Here is a 22,814-nt window from a genome sequence, read left to right on the forward strand (position 1 = left end):
TGAATTTTAGAATTTAGAGTTTTAATATTGGTTATTGGCCAGAACGTTCAAATAATTATTGGCTTATCAGAATGAGCCAGAATTTCAATACCGCTGCATCCCTGTACAATATGGTAATCATTATATATCGAATCACCCAATGTAGAGCGGCCTAGTGGTTATAAAAGCAGATGTGGGATCCAATTCACCTCACCATTCGCCAAAGACTTTAAATCAACATGAAATGGTGTTTGCAACCCATTTTACATTTGTATTTGACTATTTTACTGGAGTTAAACAGGATATTGAAAATAAAAATATATAGGATGGGACTGATTTTATATAATAAGATGCGACAGGAGCATGAAAAGTGGTTTCTATATGAAAGCTGTTTAGAAAAATAAGAGGGCTTGGTTAAAAAAGAAGGCAATTTGACAAATAAAAGATAATTGACAATCATTATTTTCCAAGCATCATTCAGGGTCAGTTCTGATTTCAAGTTGACTTTACTATATATGATTTACAATCAGTGAGCTAGTTGTTGGTTACCTTCCACCAAACACACATGCAGAGAGAGAGTTAAAGTGGGTGTGTATTCCTCAGTGTAAAGGCAGTGTTAGTCAGAACAGATCTCATTTGACACAGGACAGATGTAACACTTCTGAGCTGTGGCCTCAAGGGCCGGCGTGTCCAACATTACGGACTGACGTATTGTGTGAACGGTCCATGTAGCAGTAAGTCAACTGTCTCATAACAACATCATAACATGTGATGTACAATGACACTCCATTATCAGTGATGAACGCGGATGGATCCAGTATATGACAGTTAATATGACCTCATCATTCTACAGCGTCTGCAAGCCAAAATCAGCATTTCTGTATCGTTTTTGCCTTGTTTTCAGAAAAAAAAACATCTGATATATACATCTTTAGAAAAAATCCTTAAGAAGGGACTCATTTTATGTGTTTTATATACTTTTTTGTACTTATACAATTATTCTTATTTTTTGAACATTTTATTCATTTTTTAAATAATGTTTATTTTTTTAATTCAAAGGCAATTTTTTGTTTACAGAGAATATATCTTAAATATTTTTATATATTTTTTAATAAAATTTAATAAAATTTTTTTTCATATATTTACTGTATATTGTATTAGTTTATTTTCATATAATCAAATTAATTGCATATTAAAGTATAAAGCTAACAAAATTAAGCTTATGTTTGGAAAAAGATTAAAAGAAATCCATATTCGAGTAAAATATGAATACATTTATACATATTTTAAAAATATTAATAAAATTAATCATATGAATCATATGTGGTTTACATATATATAGGCTATATATGTTTAATATATTTCTATAATTCATATAATTATCATATAAATATTCTGCCAGGAACATCATATATAGAATCTTTTAGGGATTCCCATCATGGTATCATTTTATGGATTTAATAAATTTTGTTTTAATTTAATTTAAAAAGTAATTAATTACATGTTATGAATTAAGAAGCTTGTAAAAATATTTTATCACTACAAAGAATTGAAATAACCTGTTAAGAATGAAAGTATTATGCAATTATTGAAGATATTTCTCCTTATCTAGAGCCTTTTTGGCATAAAGTGTTCTTTAAAACCCTAGTTTTATAAAGAATCCAATACACAATTTTTCTTCCCAAGTAAATATGTCTTGTTTTAGGAACATTTAGTAAAACATTGAAAAATAAAAGTGATTGTCTGTGACACGGCACAGTCACTGAAGGTCTTGAGAGACGGTGGCCCTAGAGGACCAGGTTAAACCGCTTGGCTGGGCCGTTGCCCATGGGAACTCAATGACTCTGGAATGGTGGAGAGAGAGGAATCCGCACACATCGGAGTAATTAGCCTTCAGCTTGCTATGTGTGTGTGGAAAGGAACGTCGCTGGATTGTTGTTGGTGAGGAGCTGTCAGAAAGCTGATTTAAAGGCGGCCTGTGGGGAGACGCCCATACAGAAAGGAACTTGTTGTTGTTTTGATGCATCTTTTGGCCTGGCGTGATCTGGGGGACCAGACCGAGAGCGTTACCTCACCTCAGTGTCGTTGTTCAAGTTCCACAGATCCAGACGACCCATGCCGTCCACGGCGGCGAAGAGCGAGGGGTGCACGGGTGACCACATCACATCATAGACGTAGTCTGCATTATCCTCAAACGAGTACAGCGGCTTGTTTTGCTGAGGGGGACACAACATGAGAAAAAGGAGGTGAAATAAACAGAGGGCTAACAGGACAAGCAAGAAGGTGGTGGGCTTGTAAGGAAACAGGAAGAGGGTGAGAGAGAGGCAGATTGAGAGAATGAGAGAGTGGCATAGGCAGTAGACAGAGTGGCGCTGCTGCAGCCCTGGGGCCTGTCTGGGATTGGGCTAATTAAAACCTTTGCACATTCAAGCAGTGTCATAAAAAAACACTAGATGAAAGTCTCTCCAAGGTGTACTGTAACCTAAGTGTAACAGCTGTCTGTGGCATAGAAGAAAAGAGAATAAAGGAGAGAGAGAGATGCATTCCGAACAGGTACGAGGGAGACAGCTGGGCGGACCACAGAACGATAATGAACCTCACAGACACACGCTAGAGAATGTGACCCGACTCCAACACACCAGCAGTGTGCATACTTCATCGGAAAATCTTTCAAAATAAACACAATCTGCCATGGTACAATCAGAAAAAGTGTGGAAAATGATGAAAAACATACAAAAAACATTAAATATGAATGAATTAATAAACAAACTAGCATTCAAAAGTTTGGGGTCAGTCGTTTTTTTTGAGGATGCATTAAATTGATCAAAAGTGACAGTTTATAATGTTACAGAAGTTTTCTAATTTCAAATAAATGCTGTTTATTTTCTATTCATCAAAGAATCCTGAAAATAGTAAGCTGTTTGATAAGATATTGATAAGATTATGATGTTTCTCGAGCATCAAATCAGCATATTAGAATGATTTCTGAAGGATCATGTGACACTGAAGACTGGAGTAATGATGCTGAAAATTCAGCTTTGATCACAGGAATAAATTACATTTTAAAGTATATTCAAATAGAAAACAGTTATTTTAACTTGTAATAATATTTCACAATATTATTGTTTTTACTTTGATCAAATAAATGCAGCATTAGTGAACATAAAATGAAAATGAGTGTAAATGAACACCAAGAGTACAGCAGCCGTAAAATCACACTAAAAAGTTATTTTTCTGAAGTATATAACAGTAAAAAAAGTAGATTTTTCTTTTTATTAAATATTGACAGAACACAATTTGAGTGAAAACAACCACTTCTTCAACAGTTACAGAAAAATGCTGATTTAATCAACTTCCACAGAACAGAGAGATTGTCACTGGATTTGAGAGCTCAAGTCAGGAAACTTTTGCAATGCATGCCGACAAAAACATAGATAGCACAGAGAGCATATTTCATTTGATGCAAAATAAACTGAGGCAGTGAGGAAACTCATGAAAATTCCAGTATGAAATGAATGGTGGTTTCCATTTCACATTGAGTATGTCATGTGCCGCTATGGTAATTTTGTTATTTACTTATGTTATGATCAAACCAGTAGAGGTCCAATTAGAAGTTTAACTATGCTCAACAGTCGATCTGATCCACAGGATCCACGGCCACAAATCCAAATCCTGAAGGCGCCAGTGCTGATTCTGCGCTCCCCGAGGACCACAGATCAGTTTGCCGAGCATTTTTTTCCCTCTAACAGAGCGTGATGTGCGCACTCCTCAACCTCTCATTCATTTGATAACCTCTCTGATGCCTCTGTAGAGACCTAGTGATGGGATTTAGTATTAGTACTCACTGTAAATGGTGCTTATTCGTGTCACCACCATCACAGACCTGGATGAGGGCCGCCATGCAGATCGAAAAGTCATCAAGGGCTCGTCATGGGCACTTAAGGACACAAATTAAGGCACAAGGAGGGTTTTCCGAGCAGTCTTTGGCGGGAAACATACCAATGGTTTTTCCTTCCGTCATTTAAACACTATTAGAAGAAAAGGTTCTATATAGAACCTTAAAAGGTTTTGTCAGAAGCTTCATAGGACATTTTAAAGGTTCCAATCATGAGATCATTTTATGGATTTAGTTTAAAAGCAGAGAGCCTGTTCTTTCTTTTAATATATTGTGATATTCATATTACTAAATATTCTGGGGGCCATGAACATGTGTCATTTGAAATTGGCATTATTGCATGTGACTGATAATGTGTGGAGGCTCACAGGGAGCTCAGATCCAAGTTAAGGTGTGCGCACAACCACACACAGGAGAAAGAGACAGGCCTGCATTCCTGCGGCTCTCCTCAAAGGGGATGGAATTCCCCCGTCCCCAAAAAATAACACATGCACATGCATAACATCCCAGGAATGTTTTAATATCTGTCAGAATGCACAAAGTGTAAGATTTGTAGAGAAAACGCATGGAGCACAAGTTAAAGAGACAGGACGGTATGTTGTGGTTTCGGGAAGCTCAGCACTTTACGTACGCTTGTGCACATAGATAGCGACGAGTGTGAGAACATGATACGTATACTGTAGCTCTCATTCATGAAGCTCAGCTGTATTAAACATCGCAGGGCCTGAGGCAGTAGATGTGCCGCTTTCCCTGTTAAATGACCCGTGTCCTCCATCCACTTCAGTTTATTTGCCCTTTTCTGCTTTTTAACTCCTTGTTAACTCGTTTTAAAGGGACAGTTCTCACAAAATGTCCACTGTGTTTGTGGTCGGTAAGATTCTTAAATGTTTTTTGTCTCTTATGCTCAAAAAGGCTGCGTTTATTTGATCAAAAATACAGTAAAACTATTTCTGTTTTAATATATTTTCAAATGTAATTTTTTCCTGTGATGCAAAGCTGAATTTACAGCATCGTTACTCCAGTCTTCAGTGTCATGACATGATCCTTCAGAAATCATTCTAATATGATGAAGAAGAAACATTTCTGAATGTTATCAATGTTGAAAACAGTTGCGCTGCTTAATATTTTTGTGGAAACCAAGATCTATTTTCAGGATTCTTTGATGAATAAAGAAACAGTGTTTATTTGAAGGAGAAATCTTTTGTAACATTGTAAATGCTTTTACTGCAAATTCTGTCAAAATTTACACATCATACTGTTGTCCCAAACCTGTAAATTACTTCATGTTTGGTCTGTTTCTCACACAAATCTGTATTATGACTTTGAAAGACTTTAAATGTAACATTATTGTCCCTATTATTGTAAATGCATTGGAAAAGAGCAACCATTTTTTTTACATTTCCCAATTTGTGTTCCACACAGAAATGAAAGTCACGCAGGTTTGAAAGATTAGGAACATTTTTGGTCAAACTTTACGTTTAACTACTACTTATACTTTCAATTCCTACCAGAGTTTGTGTCACTGACATCTCTTCGTCAAGCTATAACACTTTTTTGTTTGTTATTATTTGTGCCTCTCTCCTCCCGTAACATTCCTTCTACGTCCATCTTTTATTCATACTTGGCCTCCATGCTTCCCATACTCTGTGGTTAATGTGATCTGAGCCAGTATCTCCAGACACAGATTGCAGTATCTGTGAGCACAACCATGTCCATACGTCTCCCACCCTAACCCGCTCTTGCTCAATCTCTTTGGTCCATGTGGTTTGAACCCCAATCAAGCGACTCAATCATTCATTTCTGAACTTGTAGATTAAGCTCCAAGGCAAAAAGCCACTGTCCAGCGGTCTCGAAGCTTTGGACACAGAACGGATTTACTTGCATGTATGAGACACTGCCAAGATACTGTCTTCATGAACAAAGCAGGGCTTAAAATGCCCTTTACAAAAGCCTGCATTAATGTTGAATTAGCCTGGTTAGTACATTAAATATTATGCATACACAAAAAAATGCATTTAATAAAAAAATATGGTCACACTTTAGATTAGGGTCCAATTCTCAGTATCAACTAACTATTAACTTCAACTTTTGCCTCAATAAACTCCAAATTACTGCTTATTAATAGTTAGTAAGGCAGTTCAATTTAGGTATTGGGTAGGATTAAGGGATGTAGAATATGTCCATGCAAAATAAGGCATTAATATGTGCTTTATAAGTACTAATAAACAGCCAATATCCTTAATATGCATGCTAACTAGTTAATAGTGAGGATTGGACACTAAAGTGTTACCAAAACAATATTATTTGAAAACATCATATTATCTTACATAATTTCACTTTTTTTTTTTAACTAAATTTTGATTCTAGATATTTGTTAAAACAACAACAATATGGATTAAGCAAATGATAACTATCTGACGAGACATTTCAATATTAATGTTGTACTTTCTGAGCGTACAAAAACCTTAAACAAAAATGTTTTCTGCTGTTAGAATGGCATGGTTTAAATATTTACATGTATAAATATTAAAATACCAGTGAATTAACAGAAGTGCTACAAAATTTCAGACTCTTGAATGAATTCATTAATGATACACTGGTAAATGTTTGAATGGTGACTCATTCCAGTCCATGAGCCGGCAATGTGTCTCATTAAAACTGTTGATTAGTCATGCCACATTTGTTTAGAATATCTTGTAGTGTGGTGTCAACAGAGTGAGGTACTCTGATGATACTCTGTCTTACCTTTGTGCTCCACAATTTTACAGTCCAGTCGAAAGAAGAGGTGACAAAGAGGTGGGAGAAATCGACAGGGCCCACAGCACTGTGACAACTGATGCCTGTCACTGGCCCCTGATGGCCCTCAAACATCTCACAGATACCAGCTTTACTGTGGAGCAACACAAAGCGATGGTCAAAAACAAGAAATAACCATTTAAGGCCCTCTACACACCTGATGTAAGTCTAGTGCATGTACGTATACTTTACTGCTCAAAAGTTTGGGGTCAGTAAGATTTTTTTAAAGAAATTGTACTTTTATTCAGCAAGTTTTAATAGGTAGTAAAGACATTTCTAATGTTACATAAGATTTATATTTCCAATAAATGCTGTTCTTTTCAACTCACTATTCATCAAAGATTTGTAACTATTATATATTTTTTTCAGTATTAAGTAAAATGCATTAAATATTAACAACTGTTTTCAACATTAATCACAATCAGAAATGTTTCTTGAGCAGCAAATCAACATATCAGAATGCTTTCTGAAGGATCATGTGACCATGAAGACTGGAGTAATGATGCTGAAAATTCAGCTTTGCATCACAGGAATAAATTACATTTTAATATATACTGTATATATATGAAATTGTAATAATATTCCACAATATTACTGTTTTTAGTGTATTTTAGATCTTTCTCTTGGTAAGCATATAATTATTTAAAAACCATTAAAAAATATTACCGATTTGTACATGCTTTTCTAAATGTTTTGATCAGAAAGCCATATGTAAGCAAAGATTAGAACCCTTGTTTTGATTGACAGGTGAGTAGGCGGTCCTTCGCTGCTGTCTGGGACGAACATCACTACAAACGCCATCAGAAAATGTGGCCACGTGTGTTTCCGGCTACCTCTGAATTTGTTTTAAGTGATTGTTTATTTATATTTAATTTATCTCTGGACATTTATGATCGGATCACCCGAGGACAAGAACTATAACAATAACGAAAAAGAATTTTTAAAAGAATAGCAGAGTCCCCACCACAATTACAACGATAACGGCACAAAGAAACAACATTGTTGGAATCACTTTCAGATCTATTTTTTCCAGCTGATGAATTATTAAAACACTGACAGCCAATTAGAATCCAGCCTGCTTTAAAGAGCTCGAGCATTTAAAGCGACAGACGACATAAATGGTGCATGCGCTTAGAATAAACAAAACGATATAGTGTGTTGGTGTGGACACTATTATAGTTATCATTATAGTTATTGTTCTTGGTGTGAGCGAGCCTTAAGGGTTATCATGAACAGTGTGCCAAATGTATGCGTGTGTGTGTGCCACTCACCTGCCGTGTCTGGACGCTGTGTACACTGTCCCCTCCTCACTGCCAACTATATAATTATTGACGTCTCCAGTGGGAAAGGCCATCCCAGTCACAGCCACTGGCTTAGACTTGTTATAAACAAGCTCCATGCTCTCCTACAAATGAGCAAGCAGACTTTTATACAGGTGTGATGGATGCTGGTCGAGTGTCAGGTGTTGATCAGATGTGCCAGAACTGACCTGAGGCTGTGACAGCATATCCAGGCTCCAGGAACACATACGTCCATCTGTGGACACCGTGATCAGGTTGTTGGCGTTCTGGGTGCCGACCACATTGACGCAGTACACTGGGTGCTTTGAGGAGAAACATATACAGTATGTCACATACAAATTCGTATACAGTAGTAGTGGCCAAAAGTGATGTCCGCAGGGGATATTTGTTGACCCTACAGGTTTGATTAACCATCAAAATATGAGGAAAATATTAAATTTTTTTTCTTTAAATATTATAAATATGAGGGAAGAACAAAACACTAAACTTGGTTAAGGTATTTAGCTGACAAAATTATTTGGCAAAAAAGGCTAACTACAGCTACAGGTTTTATTTTACTATGCAAAAAAAGGCATACATTGACTACAACATAACAGGTATTAATATTTTGTTGGTTCTCTCTTTTGCATGCGTTCATAATTTCTTTGTATGACAGCCTGGCCAAGAATTATGTCACACAATTTGGCATTTTTCATTGCATGCTCACAGTACAACTATGCAACATGCTTAAAAAATCTTTAACAATTTAAAAATATATATTTAAATAAAGGGTGAAGAATACTACTGTATGGCCAGCAAACATGTTGCAAAATTAAAGCTATGAACTGAATGTGTACACAGACACAATACCTCGCCTGTGAACTAACATGGCTCGGGCATCTGCCCGTCTGCAAATACAGTTGATTGTGTGAATCCATTATGTCGTTATTGCCGTCAATTTGATTTTGTTTTTTGACCAACAATGGGCTCTTTCAGATGAGCCGGTGGAGTGGTGAGACGGCGGCCGGGACATAGGCTTTCATTATTAAGGGCACGGGAGTTTAAACCCTCAGCATGTATGGCATTCAGGGGCCGTGTGTGTGGCAGCTGAGCACAATAAGGGTCTATGGACGTCCCTTTCCTCTGCTACTAGGCTGTACTGTCTTTATTGCATGACAAGGAGTTAGATGGGGCTCATTGAGCCTGACTGTGCTGACAGACGGAGTCTAGCCCTGCGTAGACTTTTGCACAGAGAGAAGACGAGGTCAGGAAAATGTTGAGGGATGATTAATCCCAGTCCCAGCATTATGTCTGATTAAAGGGATAGTCCACCCAAAATGAATATTCTGTCAGCATTTACTGACTCTCATGCTGTTCCAAACCAGTAAGATTTTCTTTGTTCTGTGGAACTCAAAAGAAGATGTTTTTAAGAATATTCATGCCATACAAAGTCGTTACTTAATGAAAATCTTGCTTGACAGTCATGTTCACCATTTACATTCAGAGTATGGAATAGAGCGGCTTGGGCATTCTGATATATCTCATTTTGTGTTCCACAGAATATGACTCTTTCACAACACTTTGGTTTTAACTTTAAATTGCCCCAATTATGCTATTTTAAAGGATCCTATTTTTAATTTAGAGGTCTTCTACAATAGGTTAATATGCATCCAAGATCAAAAAACACTTTATTTTTCTCATAGTATACATTGCACATCACCTCATTTCTCAAAGAGCCTGAAAACGGTTTGTTTGAAGATTTAGTCTCTCTAAGCCCCTCCTTTCCGAGAGCCTACTTTGCTCTGATCTGTTGTTATTGGTCCAGCAGAATTGTAATAAAACTGCACATTTTAGAGTGGCCTTTTATTGTGGCCAGCCTAAGGCACACCTGTGCAATAATCATGCTGTCTAATCAGCATCCTGATATGCCACACCTGTGAGGTGGATGGATTATCTCGGCAAAGGAGAAGTGCTCACTACCACAGATTTAAACAGATTTGTGAACAATATTTGAGAGAAATAGCCCTTTTGTTTACATAGAAAAAGTCTTAGATCTTTGAGTTCAGCTCATGAAAAATGGGGGCAAAAACAAAAGTGTTGCGTTTATAAATTTTTTTTAATATATATATATATATATATATAAAAATACACATATACTTTAAATATTCATAATGGCTAGCACAGAAATAGTACAGAAATTTAAATAATTTGTTTTAGATTTGTCTTTGTTTTCAGGCTTAAATTAGTGAAGAAAAGATTTTACACCTGGTCATTCATGTGTTTTAACTTGCAGTGCTGAAAACAATGTCTTCTTGACATGTCGACAACACGAACCAATGTTTTCCAGGCCTCAGCTACAACTACAGTGTTTGAGGGCAGGGCAATGTAGACGTTTTTCACAGGCAGCCAATGAAGACCATAGGCTGGTATTATGCAAATTTGTTACACAGGTATGTAACTGGAATTGAGACTGACGACTCGTTTCGGCAGTTCAGAATAAATTTCTAGACCACAACTCCATTTATTGTGCACTTTGATCTTTGAAACTTTGCAGACCTTTTACATTCACAGACAGCTATATTACATAGTGCATGAAAGGAAATATTTGAAAAAGCATGATGGGGTAATTTAAGTTTAAGAAGGATGATTGTATCTGTAGTGTTCTTACTGTATGCGCTGCAGCGGACAGGGGAGTCCTCTGAACTGGCGTTCTTCTGTGACTTCTGTTGTCCCAGAGAACAATCTGCCCCGAATATGTGCCCCCCACCAACAGGTTAGGATGAAACCGGGCAAAACCCACCGACACCACTGGAGACTGGAAAAGACAAGACAAAATCTTTAGGACAAAAAGACAAAGGAAAGAGAGAATGATGAAGGTGATGATAAAGGCAAAGGAGGAAGGGTGGGCAGAGTAGCAAACTATGCTAAGGATTGTGGGAACAGCAGTTTTATATTACAGCATCATAAACAGAGTGCACTAGAGCGAAAAGCACTGGCTTTTGTTGTGACAGCTTTTCCCTCCATCTTCACTTTTATTGAGTTTTTGGTTCCTCTTCAGTGCCTGTCACATGAAACGTTCCCTAATGCTTACATATTTTCACACAAAATTCTCTGCAGTGGCCTTACTAGGCGCTTTCACAATTATCTCAGGAGACCAATTACTGACAGCAAGGAGACAACGGTATTTTGTTTTACTTGCAAAACTGCCCTTTTCGTGGTGATGTGACAGCAGCGGGACAGAAGTGTAAAAAGCGTGTTTTCATTGCGCTCTCCAGTCGTCAGTAAAGCAAAGACTCGGACTGTCTCCCTTCATGCCCCGCACCATCTGCGGCCTCCCCGTCATGCACACAGAGTTCATTTTAAAGTGACTGGAAAACAAACCAGAGAAAAAGAAAACACGCTTCTCTTTTCTTTCATTCGTTCCCCCCTCTAAAAAAATACAGCTTCTAAGAGGCTTCGGGAGCAGCTTCACATATGAGGTGGTTTTTTAAAAGGACTCAAAATAAACCAAGTTGGAGGGGTAAAAATAAAGCCGAGTTGAGTTTATTTACACTCAGGAAACGCAGGCAAATCTGGTTTAGAGTTTAAACGCATTAAGACAAAAGCGTTTGATGGTTGGACTAGAGATTATTTGACTGATTGTGTGATTGACTGCGGCCTGAGTGAGAAATACTACACAAATACAGAGAACCGGTTCTTTACAGAGATTATTCCCTTCATTTACATACCAGAAATGAATGACGTTATGTTTCATTAAAGTCACCATGAAATCAAAATTTGTATTTCTACCAGAAAGACTCAGGAGGCAAAATGACGTAACAAAGCATATATTTTATAACAGCCCAGCAAGCAAGTATTGTGATATAAAGTTCTCTGGCGTAGGCCCTGTCCGTAACTCGCAATCCAAGGGTAACGGATTCTGCATTTCCTGCCTGAAGACGAAAGCAGGGGTGCAGCCGAACCCCTGGGAGGTACGGGAATGGACCATCCTGGTTGTGGTGTGGAGGATGGAGGTGAATGTTGGCATCAGCATCTGCGAACTCAGACATGTGTAAGTACCGATCTTTTATACTACGAGTATTAGAACACGATGAGTTAGATGAGAAAGTGACGTAAAAATTGAGTCTTCCTGGCAGAACTTACGCTAAAGCTTCCATTTCTTTTGTGGAATATTGCATAGTAATAATAGATCATTTATACATGCACATTTATTTATTTATTTCTTTAACAATCACATGACATTGTAATCTAATCTTTAATCAAAATAACTTCCCCTCCCCCTTGCAGCGATGATGTGTTAACCGACACGAGGGCGGGGCAACCTGTCACTCACATTAGATCCACCAATAGCCAACCACAACCATCCAATCAATTCCCCATGGACAAAACCAAGTCCCGCCCTACATTTTTTCTTGTTCGAGAAGCCATTCTACTTGGATAGATATCACAATAAGGAAGAAAAGACAATCGCAACTTCTGTTTCATCCCGACTGGATTTCACACGCGAGTTCTTTAAAACAAATACTCATGGAACTATTTTTCAGCGGTGTTGCAACACTGCTACTTAATCTACAGTGCAACACATACCGAGTGCAATCATCAGTGATTAATGTAGCTGTAGCTGTAGTTTCTGAATACAGAATACAGGAACTTTAAATACAGGAGTCAAAACCATACAGGGTACCCCAAATCCTAATGGTTCTCAAACAATTGACTCTTTTGAGCCAGTTCTTTATAGTGAATCAAAACCATACAAGCACACACCCAGGGTAAATCCAAACGATTCATGAACAAATTAGTTATTTTTGGTGAATCAAAAATATAGAGTGATCAATGTAGTCGAGTCGATTCTTTATAGTGAATCAAAACCATAAAGCACAAGTGCATTCCAAATGATTCACAAACAAATTACTGTGAATGATTTGGTTCTTCATAGTGAATCAAACACATAGAGCTTACAACTTACTCATGCGACTTAAATCAGTATAGCCACTGACTGGTTGTTCATATTATAACATATGTAGTTTAAGATACACATTACATGTCCTGTAATCAGTGGTATTTTATAAATTAAATGTTACCACATTTTTTGTTTGTTTAGTATTATTTAATACAGTTAAAGACAATATTTGGATTGCATTTATGCTGCCTATAAAAAGACTATGAATAGTTGCCGAAAAAATGACTACAATCTAAAAAATGCTGGGTTTTTTCAACCCAACTTTGGGTAAAATATGGACAAACCCAGCCATTGGGTAAAAATTTTAACCCAACGTTTGGGTTTGTCCATATTTGACCCAAAGTTGGGTTTAAACATCCCAGCATTTTTTAGAGTCTAGTCTTTAAAAAGTCACCTTTTGCAAGAACTGATTTAAATGTATTAGCTTCTAATTTATTATGATTCCCACCCCTAACTACAGTATTATGGTAGAAATAAAATAGAAAGCAGATACTTGCAAGTTACTACACCGGCTGCAATAATACAATCATTGGACATCAAAAGCCAACATTTCAGTTAATAAATTGATTAGTATCTTTTAAGAGGTTGAAAAGTTTCACTCAAGTCTTGATTAGTCTGATTGCCAGTACCGCTGGAAAAGTATCTCTGTTCGGTGATTAATGATCAGTCAGTCCTGAATACTAATACAGAGACAGGGGAACATTGCTGCTTAAATACACGGCTATTTCAATCAGAGCCACAAGCCGACCTCTGAACCAAGTCTCTTTCCCTCTCTCCTATAGTCATGTGTCAGGGACACGCTCCCCAGACCAGCGCTTTATTACTGGGCTAATGAACATGAGCTGGGGTCACCACAACAAGAGGGTAATAACTCCACTATGAAGCCATTAATCAGAGACTTAATGAAGTATCGTAACCTGAAACTTCAGCTCAGGAGAGTAGTCCAGCCAACAGCCAATCACAGGCTTCTCCGCACACCACTGTTTTTATCAGGCTCGTCTGCTGTGGTATCATCACTGTCCTACTACAACCTCTGAAGACAGTCTCGATCCCTCCGTTTTCTGTCCCTATAAACATGCTAATTCTATAGCAGAACAGATTCATTTTGATTGGATAAGCGGATTTGTGTAAATGTATCCGTTCAATCGTTTACAAAACTTGACTATCTTTGGACAACAACCAGTCTGACCTACTCCTGGCAGGGTTATTATTTTTAACTAAAACTATTAAAAACACTTTAGTTTAGGGTCCAATTCTCAACTATAGTTGCTTATTAGCATGCATATTACTAGTATATTGGCTGTTTATTAGTACTTATAAAGCATTTATAAATGCCTTATTCTGAATGACCATATTCTACATCCCTTAATCCTACCCAATACATAAACGTAACTACCTTACTAACCATTAATAAATTACTAACTTACTAACTAATAAACAAAATTACTAAAAAAGAATCTTAAATTAACAAGAAAACTAAAAATATAAAACTCAAAATATTAATAAAACTATAATAAAACTAAAATTAAAAACTAAAAATGCACATGACTTCTTGGCAATACTGTATTTTTTTTAATCCCAAAATAATTTAATTTAAAACAAATTTAACAAATGAATGTTTCATTGGAAGTCATATAAAACACTGAAATGTTAGTAAATTAAATTCAAATTAATTAAATTTAAAAAATACATCAAACAGTAAGGTAAATATAATTATATAAAAAGAGATTAGAGCAAAAAATGGAGTTATACATAATGTAGGACAGTTTCTTGATGGCAAAATCATGTGTGAAAATCACAAACTTAGATTCTGTAGTGCAAAGTATATCTTTTTTGAAAAGGTCAAAGAGGTCAAACTTTGTCCAAACCCAAAATAGTTTGTAATTTGAGCACTGGATGACAATGCCTTGCTAAGGGGCAACACTGTATCGTCGCTTCACTCCATAAAGTTCAATGCACTGGACAATGCTGACATGATGTGAACGGGCCTTTAATGTTGAATAACATGTCACAGGGCAATCTCAGTTTATAAAACATCAGATGTATTCTTCCCTCATTACTGTAACCACATAAATCCATAGCGACCTTTTGCTCCATAACGAAGCGCAGAAAAATATGACAAGTATTTGAACTCTCTTCAAAGTCATAATCTAAACATGGCAAAGTGCATGGCGCTGAGAGGAAACTGTATGAAAAGGCTGTATATTCACACCATATGGAGAGCGTAAGTTAAGATCTGGCTATCTTCAACGCATGGATTCTGAAATCACCTCCTCAGTTTTACTGGAAGCCCACAAACACTATTCGAGCACTGTGCTCCACATGCAAGCTTTTGCTACTGGAATTAGCTCACTTTGTCCTATACAACTGTTGGCTTGTGATATTTTCAGTTCTGTAGTGGAATTGCAATGCGATAAATCCATTTCAGGTTTTAGTTTGTTCAAATTTGTCTTTGTCAATATTACACTGAACAAAAAGTATTGTGGCAAAATTATTAAGTGAAAAGAATACGGATTATCATTTAATGTGCCAAATTTACTTTGTAGTCTTTGAAGTTAATTCAAAGAATACAATAGTACCATGACCAATAAAATCATGGAAGCGATTTGTTACAGTCAATATTAGGAAGTTTCCTGTTTGTTGTCGCCACCAAATTTCACTATTTCATCCATTTCGTCAATGCAGTCATTTCACCGACTGATTTAATTGAGAATATTTTACATTACAAGCATAGCTTGACGTTGAACAACCCAAAGCTCTGATGAAAGTCTTATAGAAAAGTAAAATGAAAGTGAAAAGACAATCCCACAACACCTTCCTTGTTTTACTGGGACTAAGTGCTTCGGACAAAATAATATCAATGGGAATGGTTCAGTATGGGATAATCCACAAGACTAACCCTGGCATGAGGAACACTCCCTCCTTTGTTGCCCCCTTTTTTTGAGGGACGAAAGGGAAAAGAGAAGGAAAAAAAAGTCGGAGCCATTTGTCAGGGAGCAGATGACTGTGTAACAGACAGTACATTCACTGCCGCCTCCTCCTGAAGCACCACAATCATGTGGTTCTCAGCAAAGCTTATCAGCTCCAGATGCACTCCTCTGTCTTCCACCAGCATCCTTCGCTCCCTACCTCTTTTTTTCCCAAACGGATTTTGTCACTCTGCGGTTACTGGCACAGGCCTTGTAATACCATATCTCCGTTTCAAAGAACAATGGAGTTGAAGCCAGTGAATGCGAGTAGTTTGATCTCTCTCTTTTACCTTCGGACAAGAGGAAAGAACGGCCGTGTCCCAGTCAATATGAATGAACTGTATTCTTAGTATAGTCAAAAATGCATGAAATGCAATTCTATACTTCATACTTTCATTTGATTTGGTAGTGCACTTATAAATGTGAATTTGTTCATCCTCAAAATACATAAATCTAAAAATTTAGTCAACATGCTCTCAAATTCAGCTTGCTCCACAAACTTACATCATTCCACTTTAGACTGAATACACTTAAAGGGATATTTCACAAAAAAAATTACATTTTTGTCATTACTTACCCTCAAGTTGTTCCAAACCTGTATGAGTTTCTTTTGTTGAACAGAAACATCAACCGTCAGTTCACCAACATTCTTCAAAATATCTTCTTTCGTGTTCAACAGAAGAAAAACACTCATACAGGTTTGGAACAACATGAGGGTGAGTAAATGACAGAATTTAAATTTTTGGGTGAACAATCCCATTAATTCCTAAATAAATCCCATAGACCTTCACTTTTGGCCAATAGTTAGGGCTACTACATCATTTAAAAATGGTCTACTCAGGGGATTGCTTAAACGACTTTATATTTAGAGTGATTTTTAGAACTATATCTTTATCATTATAGTTATCGACCTTGGTGTGAACGGGCCTTACAATGTCCATTTGAAAAGTCTCTATATTCTCTATATCAGTGCACAATGTTTCTGAACTCTCTGAAAGTTGCATTAGTAGTGTGTAGAAAGTAGCAGGTATGGTAAGGGGCGTCACATTTCCGAAACACGCTGGAAGCGGCTGATCAATCACAACACACTGGTACAGTTGACCAATCAGAGCACATTGTGCTTTTTAGAAGGAGGGGCTTCATAGAGACAGGAACTAAACAGAGCGTTACTGACAGACTGGGAAGAGAGGAGCTGCAACAATGCAAAAATAATGTTTTTGAACATTCCAGTGTGAAAACCCATTCTAGTAGATAGCAAAAACAAAATCAAGACTTTGAAAAGACACATAATAGGTCCTCTTTAAATGAGATTAAAGATGAAACTTTTCTATGCACTTTTTACCATGCAAACTGTTACAGCTAATGTACAGTACTCTAATTAAAGCACTGATAAAAGCACCTAAAAAAACAAAAAAAGAAGAAACAAATTCCAAATAAACTAGTCAACCATCATGACCCATCCCCCTATTTACATCAATGCTTATTTGTGGATACAAGAGCCGGCAGTAAAACCATAGCGGACTGGAGGTCTCTGCTCTTCCGGTCTCGAAAGCTGTGAGTGGTTTTGAAGCCTTTCTACACTCAGCTTTATGAGCACATGCAACTCCATCCACCAGCATTATCCAGAGCGGGCATCTCTCCAAGCTCCTGCGAACACATCTTCCTCTGTGCCAGCGAGCCTCAGGCATCCAGCAGGGGTTCACACAGAGTCATACTGGGTGAAAAATTATAAATGATATCAATAAAATACAGGCGATGCAGATGAGGGCTGACAGTATCGGTGAGCAGTTTTTCGGGGTGAGCCCTTGATGTGGCGAGAGGCAGCCCACTTTAGAAGGTCATGTGATGCTACTGGCGAGCAGGGCCTGCTGTGATGATGGGCCCGAAAGAACAGCAGAGAGCAGGGAGCCAAGATCACGCCACACTGAGCCCAAAACAAACCAAAACCACCTCTGAAATATTCCACAACTGTCTGAACAGGAGTGGCCTTTTATAACCATCCAAAGCCGGAGAAACTGTGAAACGAAGAAGGAGAGGATAAAGACAAACTTAAGCTGCGTTTCAAACCCTAGTGCTGTCTTCATTGGCAGCATTTTTAAAGCGTTTTCCAGATGTAAAGTTTTAAAATGTGCACTACCATTCAAAAGTTTGGGATGATTTAATCAGGATGATTAAAAAAGACTTTTTATTTAGCAAGGACGCATTAAATTGATCAAAAGTGACAGTAAAGACATTTACAATATTACAAAATATTCTATATATCCATTTCAATTAAATGCTCTTCTTTAGAACTTTTGATTTAATGTTTCTTGAGCAGCGAATCAGCATATTATAATAATATCTGATGGATCATGTGACACTGAAGACTTGAGTAATAATAAAATCAGCTTTGAAATTACAGAGGGAAAAAATCAATTCAATAGAAAATCAATAAAAACAGATTAAATTGAAAATTTTAATAATATTTCCAAAAATATTCATCAAATAAATGGAGTTTTGGTGAGAAACTTCTTTCAAAAACATTGAAAAATCGTACTTTTAAACGGTAATGTATGGTAATGTATATGTAACTCAATTACGCAACCTACTAATATACCTGATTCAATCCATATTCAAAGACTGCATTGTATGTGTCCATTGTGGAGATGACAATCCCAGAATGCACTGATGAGTGCAGTGAAAAAACAAATCCAAAATGGTAGAGAAAGCAGGAGAGATGCGATTCTAAAAATAAAAATCTACAGTATTTTAACTAACAGCATGTACTGTCTTTTTATGGTTATTAACTAATCACTTTGTTTGCTAAAGGCAAACTCCATTGAAATCAAGGTAACACTTTATTTTTAAGGCCCACTTGAGACATTCTACTAACTATAAATAACTCTGTAATTTCATGTCAAATAACTCTTATTAGAGTCTACTAATAGACTGTCTGCTTAATAGGCTATCTGCTAACACTTTATTTTTTTCTCCCTAACAGACACTAAAGTACGTGTCACTGTCAACTTATTGTACTAACCCGAACCTTAACACCTAACCCTAGCCAAACAGTCTACTAATACTCTGATTTAATTGACTTGCAAAGTTACTTATAGTTAGTAAAATAGAACATCGAAATAAAGTGTAACCAAGATCAATTGACCCTTCGCAGGGAGCTTGATTGACAGGTGATCTGACCAATCATACTTCGCCATCCGCCATTTTGTCCGACAAAGCAGTCAGGAGAGTTAGTAGATTAACATGGGAGGATTTGAACTTGAAAAACTGAATATACTGACGCCTTTCCGCGGTTAAAACAACATTCCTTCTTATGTTCATTCATGTTTATTTGATGCTATAAATGAACTAGAAGGAAGAGATGATCGGTTCACGAGCAGCTTTAACTGAGGCTCTACAGGGATCTGTCACGACACATTAAAGAGCCACAAAACGGTATTTATTGTTTAAATTTCTTTTTAAAAAAGACCAAATTTGAAAGATGAGTCTTTGTTTAATATCAAAAGTAACCGAAAAGTAACTTGGTCAGGTCTGCCCTGTCTGTCAGCGTATTGTCAGTCTCCTCTCTGATCCGCGATGTAACGTTACTTTTCACTGCGTGAGAACATGGTGTGTGCGTGAGAGCGGCGTAGCTTGTCGAACATAGCGACAGTTACTAAGGGGGGCGGGTCTTTGCGAAGGGTCAATTGCCTCCAATTGTGATGTGTGGAGGTACCGCCAATGTAGTATGTTCACTTATGAGAATCTGTGATGATTAGGATGCTGCCTAAGTAGGCAACGAGGCAGCTCACTGGGTTTTTGAACAGAGCTAGAGTGTGAGAAGAAGTATAAGGAGAGAGAGATGTGGCAAAAAGAGGTAAAGTTGGAACAGCCAAAAGAGAAACTAAGGGAAAAGTGGGAGCCGGCGGTGCTGGAGGGGGGGTTTCTGAAGTATGCAGCACATGAAAGTTGCGGCTGTGGGTAAATCTGGAAAAACGACTGCAAAACTGCTGAACTCCGCCGTACGGCCTGCCAAGAGTGAGGGAAGCCGCAAAGGGAGAATAGAAGAGAGGAGAGGAGCGTGTGGGGGATGAGTATATGGCTCTTGCATGCGTGTACCTCAGAGGGAATAAGATCAGTGTGGTTTGGAAAGGTTAAGCAGCAGAACATGCTCGCACATTAAGAGCCATCAGATTCCCAGTCTAGTGAGAGGGGAGCACCACCGTTTAGAACAGAGCCCAGAGCGAAAAACAACATCTCGGCAAATTGGTCCAACATCTTTCATCCTTAGCCAACGGCAAAATGTTTGGAGATCCTGTGCTTCTCTCTCCATTTCTCTCCTCATGATGAAAAAGGGATGCTTGAACCTCAGGACACACTGAAGGAAAGCTGAGAAATGCCATTGTGTGTTATTCATCTTGTATTTATATATACTTTCTATACGTCCCATCTTTTCTGTAGCCACTGAGCCGTAGACTACAGAAGGACAGAGTGAGGAAGGTCAAAGTCTTGATTTACGTGACACCACAATCAAAAACACAAGAGCACTTTTTACAAATACCATACATTTTAGTGTCCCATATACTTTTTTTATTTGCTAAAAAATGTGCAAAAAAAAAAATATATATATATATATATATATAAAAGTTTCAGGGTTGATTATTATTATTTTTTAATTAAAAACATTAAATTAAAAAATTTAAAATTAAAAAAATATATCTAGCAAACTTCTCTTATGATTCCCGTCATACAGAATTTCTAAACCAGTGGCCAAAAACCTTGCAGTCTGTAAGACACTGATGCCCTCTGCATTGTCACTGTTGGGTATAATTAATTACTAATTCATCTAATTACTGTAACCTTGAAAAAGTAAAGGATAACTCTTACATTTTCTGTAGTTTAATTACAGTTATTTCTGATGTAATTGCATTAAATACTGTACAGACATTTATTACAGAAATGTCTCTCTATAGAACAATTCTATATAAAAACAATTATTGGATTAAAATGTTTTGAATGTAACCTTCTCCCTTTACACACTTTGGTCAGTTCAAGAATAATTTATGCAATTTTATATTGTTTATTTAGAAGAATCAGAAGTGCAATTTGTGTCTGTCCTTGTATTGTTCAACTGGTCGAGGTTGATATGGGATTTAGAAAGTAATTAGTCATAAGTATTGCAATACTTTTTAGAGAAAGTAATTAGTGCAGTAATCTATTTACACAGTTAAAGATGTAATTAGTAGCTAGTAATAAATATTTTTTTAGAGTAACTTTCAATTATATTAAATTATAAAGTCAATGAGAAAAAAATGACTATTTTATTTTATATATAAATATGAAAAGTCTGTTGTTTATGAACATGTGTTAATATGGCATGTCTGAGTATGCTTGGGTTGTAAGTGTGTGAGTAAACGAGCATGCGTGTGTGTGTGTGTGTGTGTGTGTGTGTGTGTGTGTGTGTGTGTGTGTGTGTGAGAGAGGTGCTGGGCATTTGAAAAGCGGCAGTCCATGTGGGTGGGCAAACATATGCGGCTGTTAGGATTAGGAAGTGGTAAGCCACATCTTTTTATTACAGAAATGTCTCTCTAATATCTCTCCCTCGCACCAGGCTGTCGCCTCCCAGACTTGCTTACTTGGTCGTCTCCCTGAAAAGACTCCCAACCCAGAGTCTTTTATAATTAGCGTCAAAACCGACACCAGATATGTTTTACACACAAACCTCAGGATTTTTTTGGCTTGACCCAAGCGGACACACACCGTAATAAGGTGCTCTGTTCCGCTGCGGTACTCCAAGGCCAGCATGCACCTTTAATTAAATATCACCTTACCCTCATTTAAATCCATGTCGTCATCTGAAGTGGTATGCTCCATTAGACCTCCCTTTTATTGAAGCTACCACTTCCTTTATCATGGCTTTCCAATGAGGTCGTTTTGGTATACATTTATGTGTATTTAACTAGAGAGCTGCTTACAGCACAGAATGCACTACCTGCTGCCTACAATATTTTTAAGATAGTATGCAATATATAGCATGCACTATGTCATGATATACATAACGATTAATATATTTTTAACTCAGTGAATAGTTAAATATAAAATAAATAATTATTTTCCATTTTAATTTAAATTTTGAGTAAAACGTCTTAACTTTGTGCAACACAAGTAAAACGAAAATATTAAAAGGTGTTATTAATATCTCGGTTCACTTGATATATTACATGAATCAAGTCAAAGCGCATATATTGCACATTCTGAAAATGCAAGAGGTCATTCCAAGGGGTCGAGTTGTGTTTCCCAATTTGCGTACTTGTGCACTATTCTATGACATTTTTAAGCATAAATAGTGTGTTGAGAGTGTTGTGTTTTGTGTGGTCTGTAAATTCTGTCATTTACTCACCCTCATGTTTCCAAACCTTTATGATTTTTCTCTGAGGAATATAAACAAGATATTTTTAGAAATTAGTCAATGGTCACCAAAACTGTTTGGTTTATCAACATTCTTCCGAATATCTTCTTTTGAGATGAGTTCTGCGGAAGCAAGATTTGTAACGACTTGACGGTGAATAAATGATCACAGAATTCTCATTTTTTGGTGAAGTACCCTTTTAACACTCTTTAACACAGTTCTGTGTGATGTGATTTTCGGAGGGTAAGAGTGTAAAGTCGTGCTGTGTGAAGGGTTTTCACCTGGCAGTGGTAGATGTACTCTGGTGTGGTCTTCTTGAATTTCATATTCCACACCAAAGCCACACCGTCTGGCTCATGAGGAGCGTCTTCATTGTTGTTGTAGGAGGCCACCAAGAGCTCAGGGTACTGGAAATATGGAAAGATGAAGGGAAGATAGTGAGGGCAGGAGAAAGATGTGTGAGAGAGAGAGAGAACGGAGAAGAGGATGAGAATGATAAAGCTGACTGAGAGACAGAGCAAGGAAGGATTCCCCCTTTTAAATGAACAGG

At 37.2% G+C, this 22,814-nt stretch overlaps 1 protein-coding gene across 3 annotated transcripts in view; it reads right to left on the minus strand.

Moving 5' to 3' along the window:
• The window catches only part of dync1i1a (dynein cytoplasmic 1 intermediate chain 1a), a 66,783-nt gene that overhangs the window by 7,128 nt on the left and 36,841 nt on the right, over positions 1-22,814 (minus strand). For all 3 annotated transcript variants that reach the window (XM_077196088.1, XM_077196089.1, XM_077196090.1), the window contains 6 exons: positions 22,546-22,671; positions 10,619-10,765; positions 8,160-8,273; positions 7,942-8,075; positions 6,620-6,764; positions 2,055-2,195 (listed from right to left, as the gene is read on the minus strand). In XM_077196088.1, the coding sequence (XP_077052203.1) occupies positions 2,055-2,195; positions 6,620-6,764; positions 7,942-8,075; positions 8,160-8,273; positions 10,619-10,765; positions 22,546-22,671 (807 nt within the window). The remainder of the gene's footprint in view (positions 1-2,054; positions 2,196-6,619; positions 6,765-7,941; positions 8,076-8,159; positions 8,274-10,618; positions 10,766-22,545; positions 22,672-22,814) is intronic.

This window comes from Siphateles boraxobius, unplaced genomic scaffold (genome assembly GCF_051911475.1).
Source record: "Siphateles boraxobius isolate OS27281-9 unplaced genomic scaffold, OSU_SipBor_1 35, whole genome shotgun sequence".
NCBI lineage: Eukaryota > Metazoa > Chordata > Actinopteri > Cypriniformes > Leuciscidae > Siphateles > Siphateles boraxobius.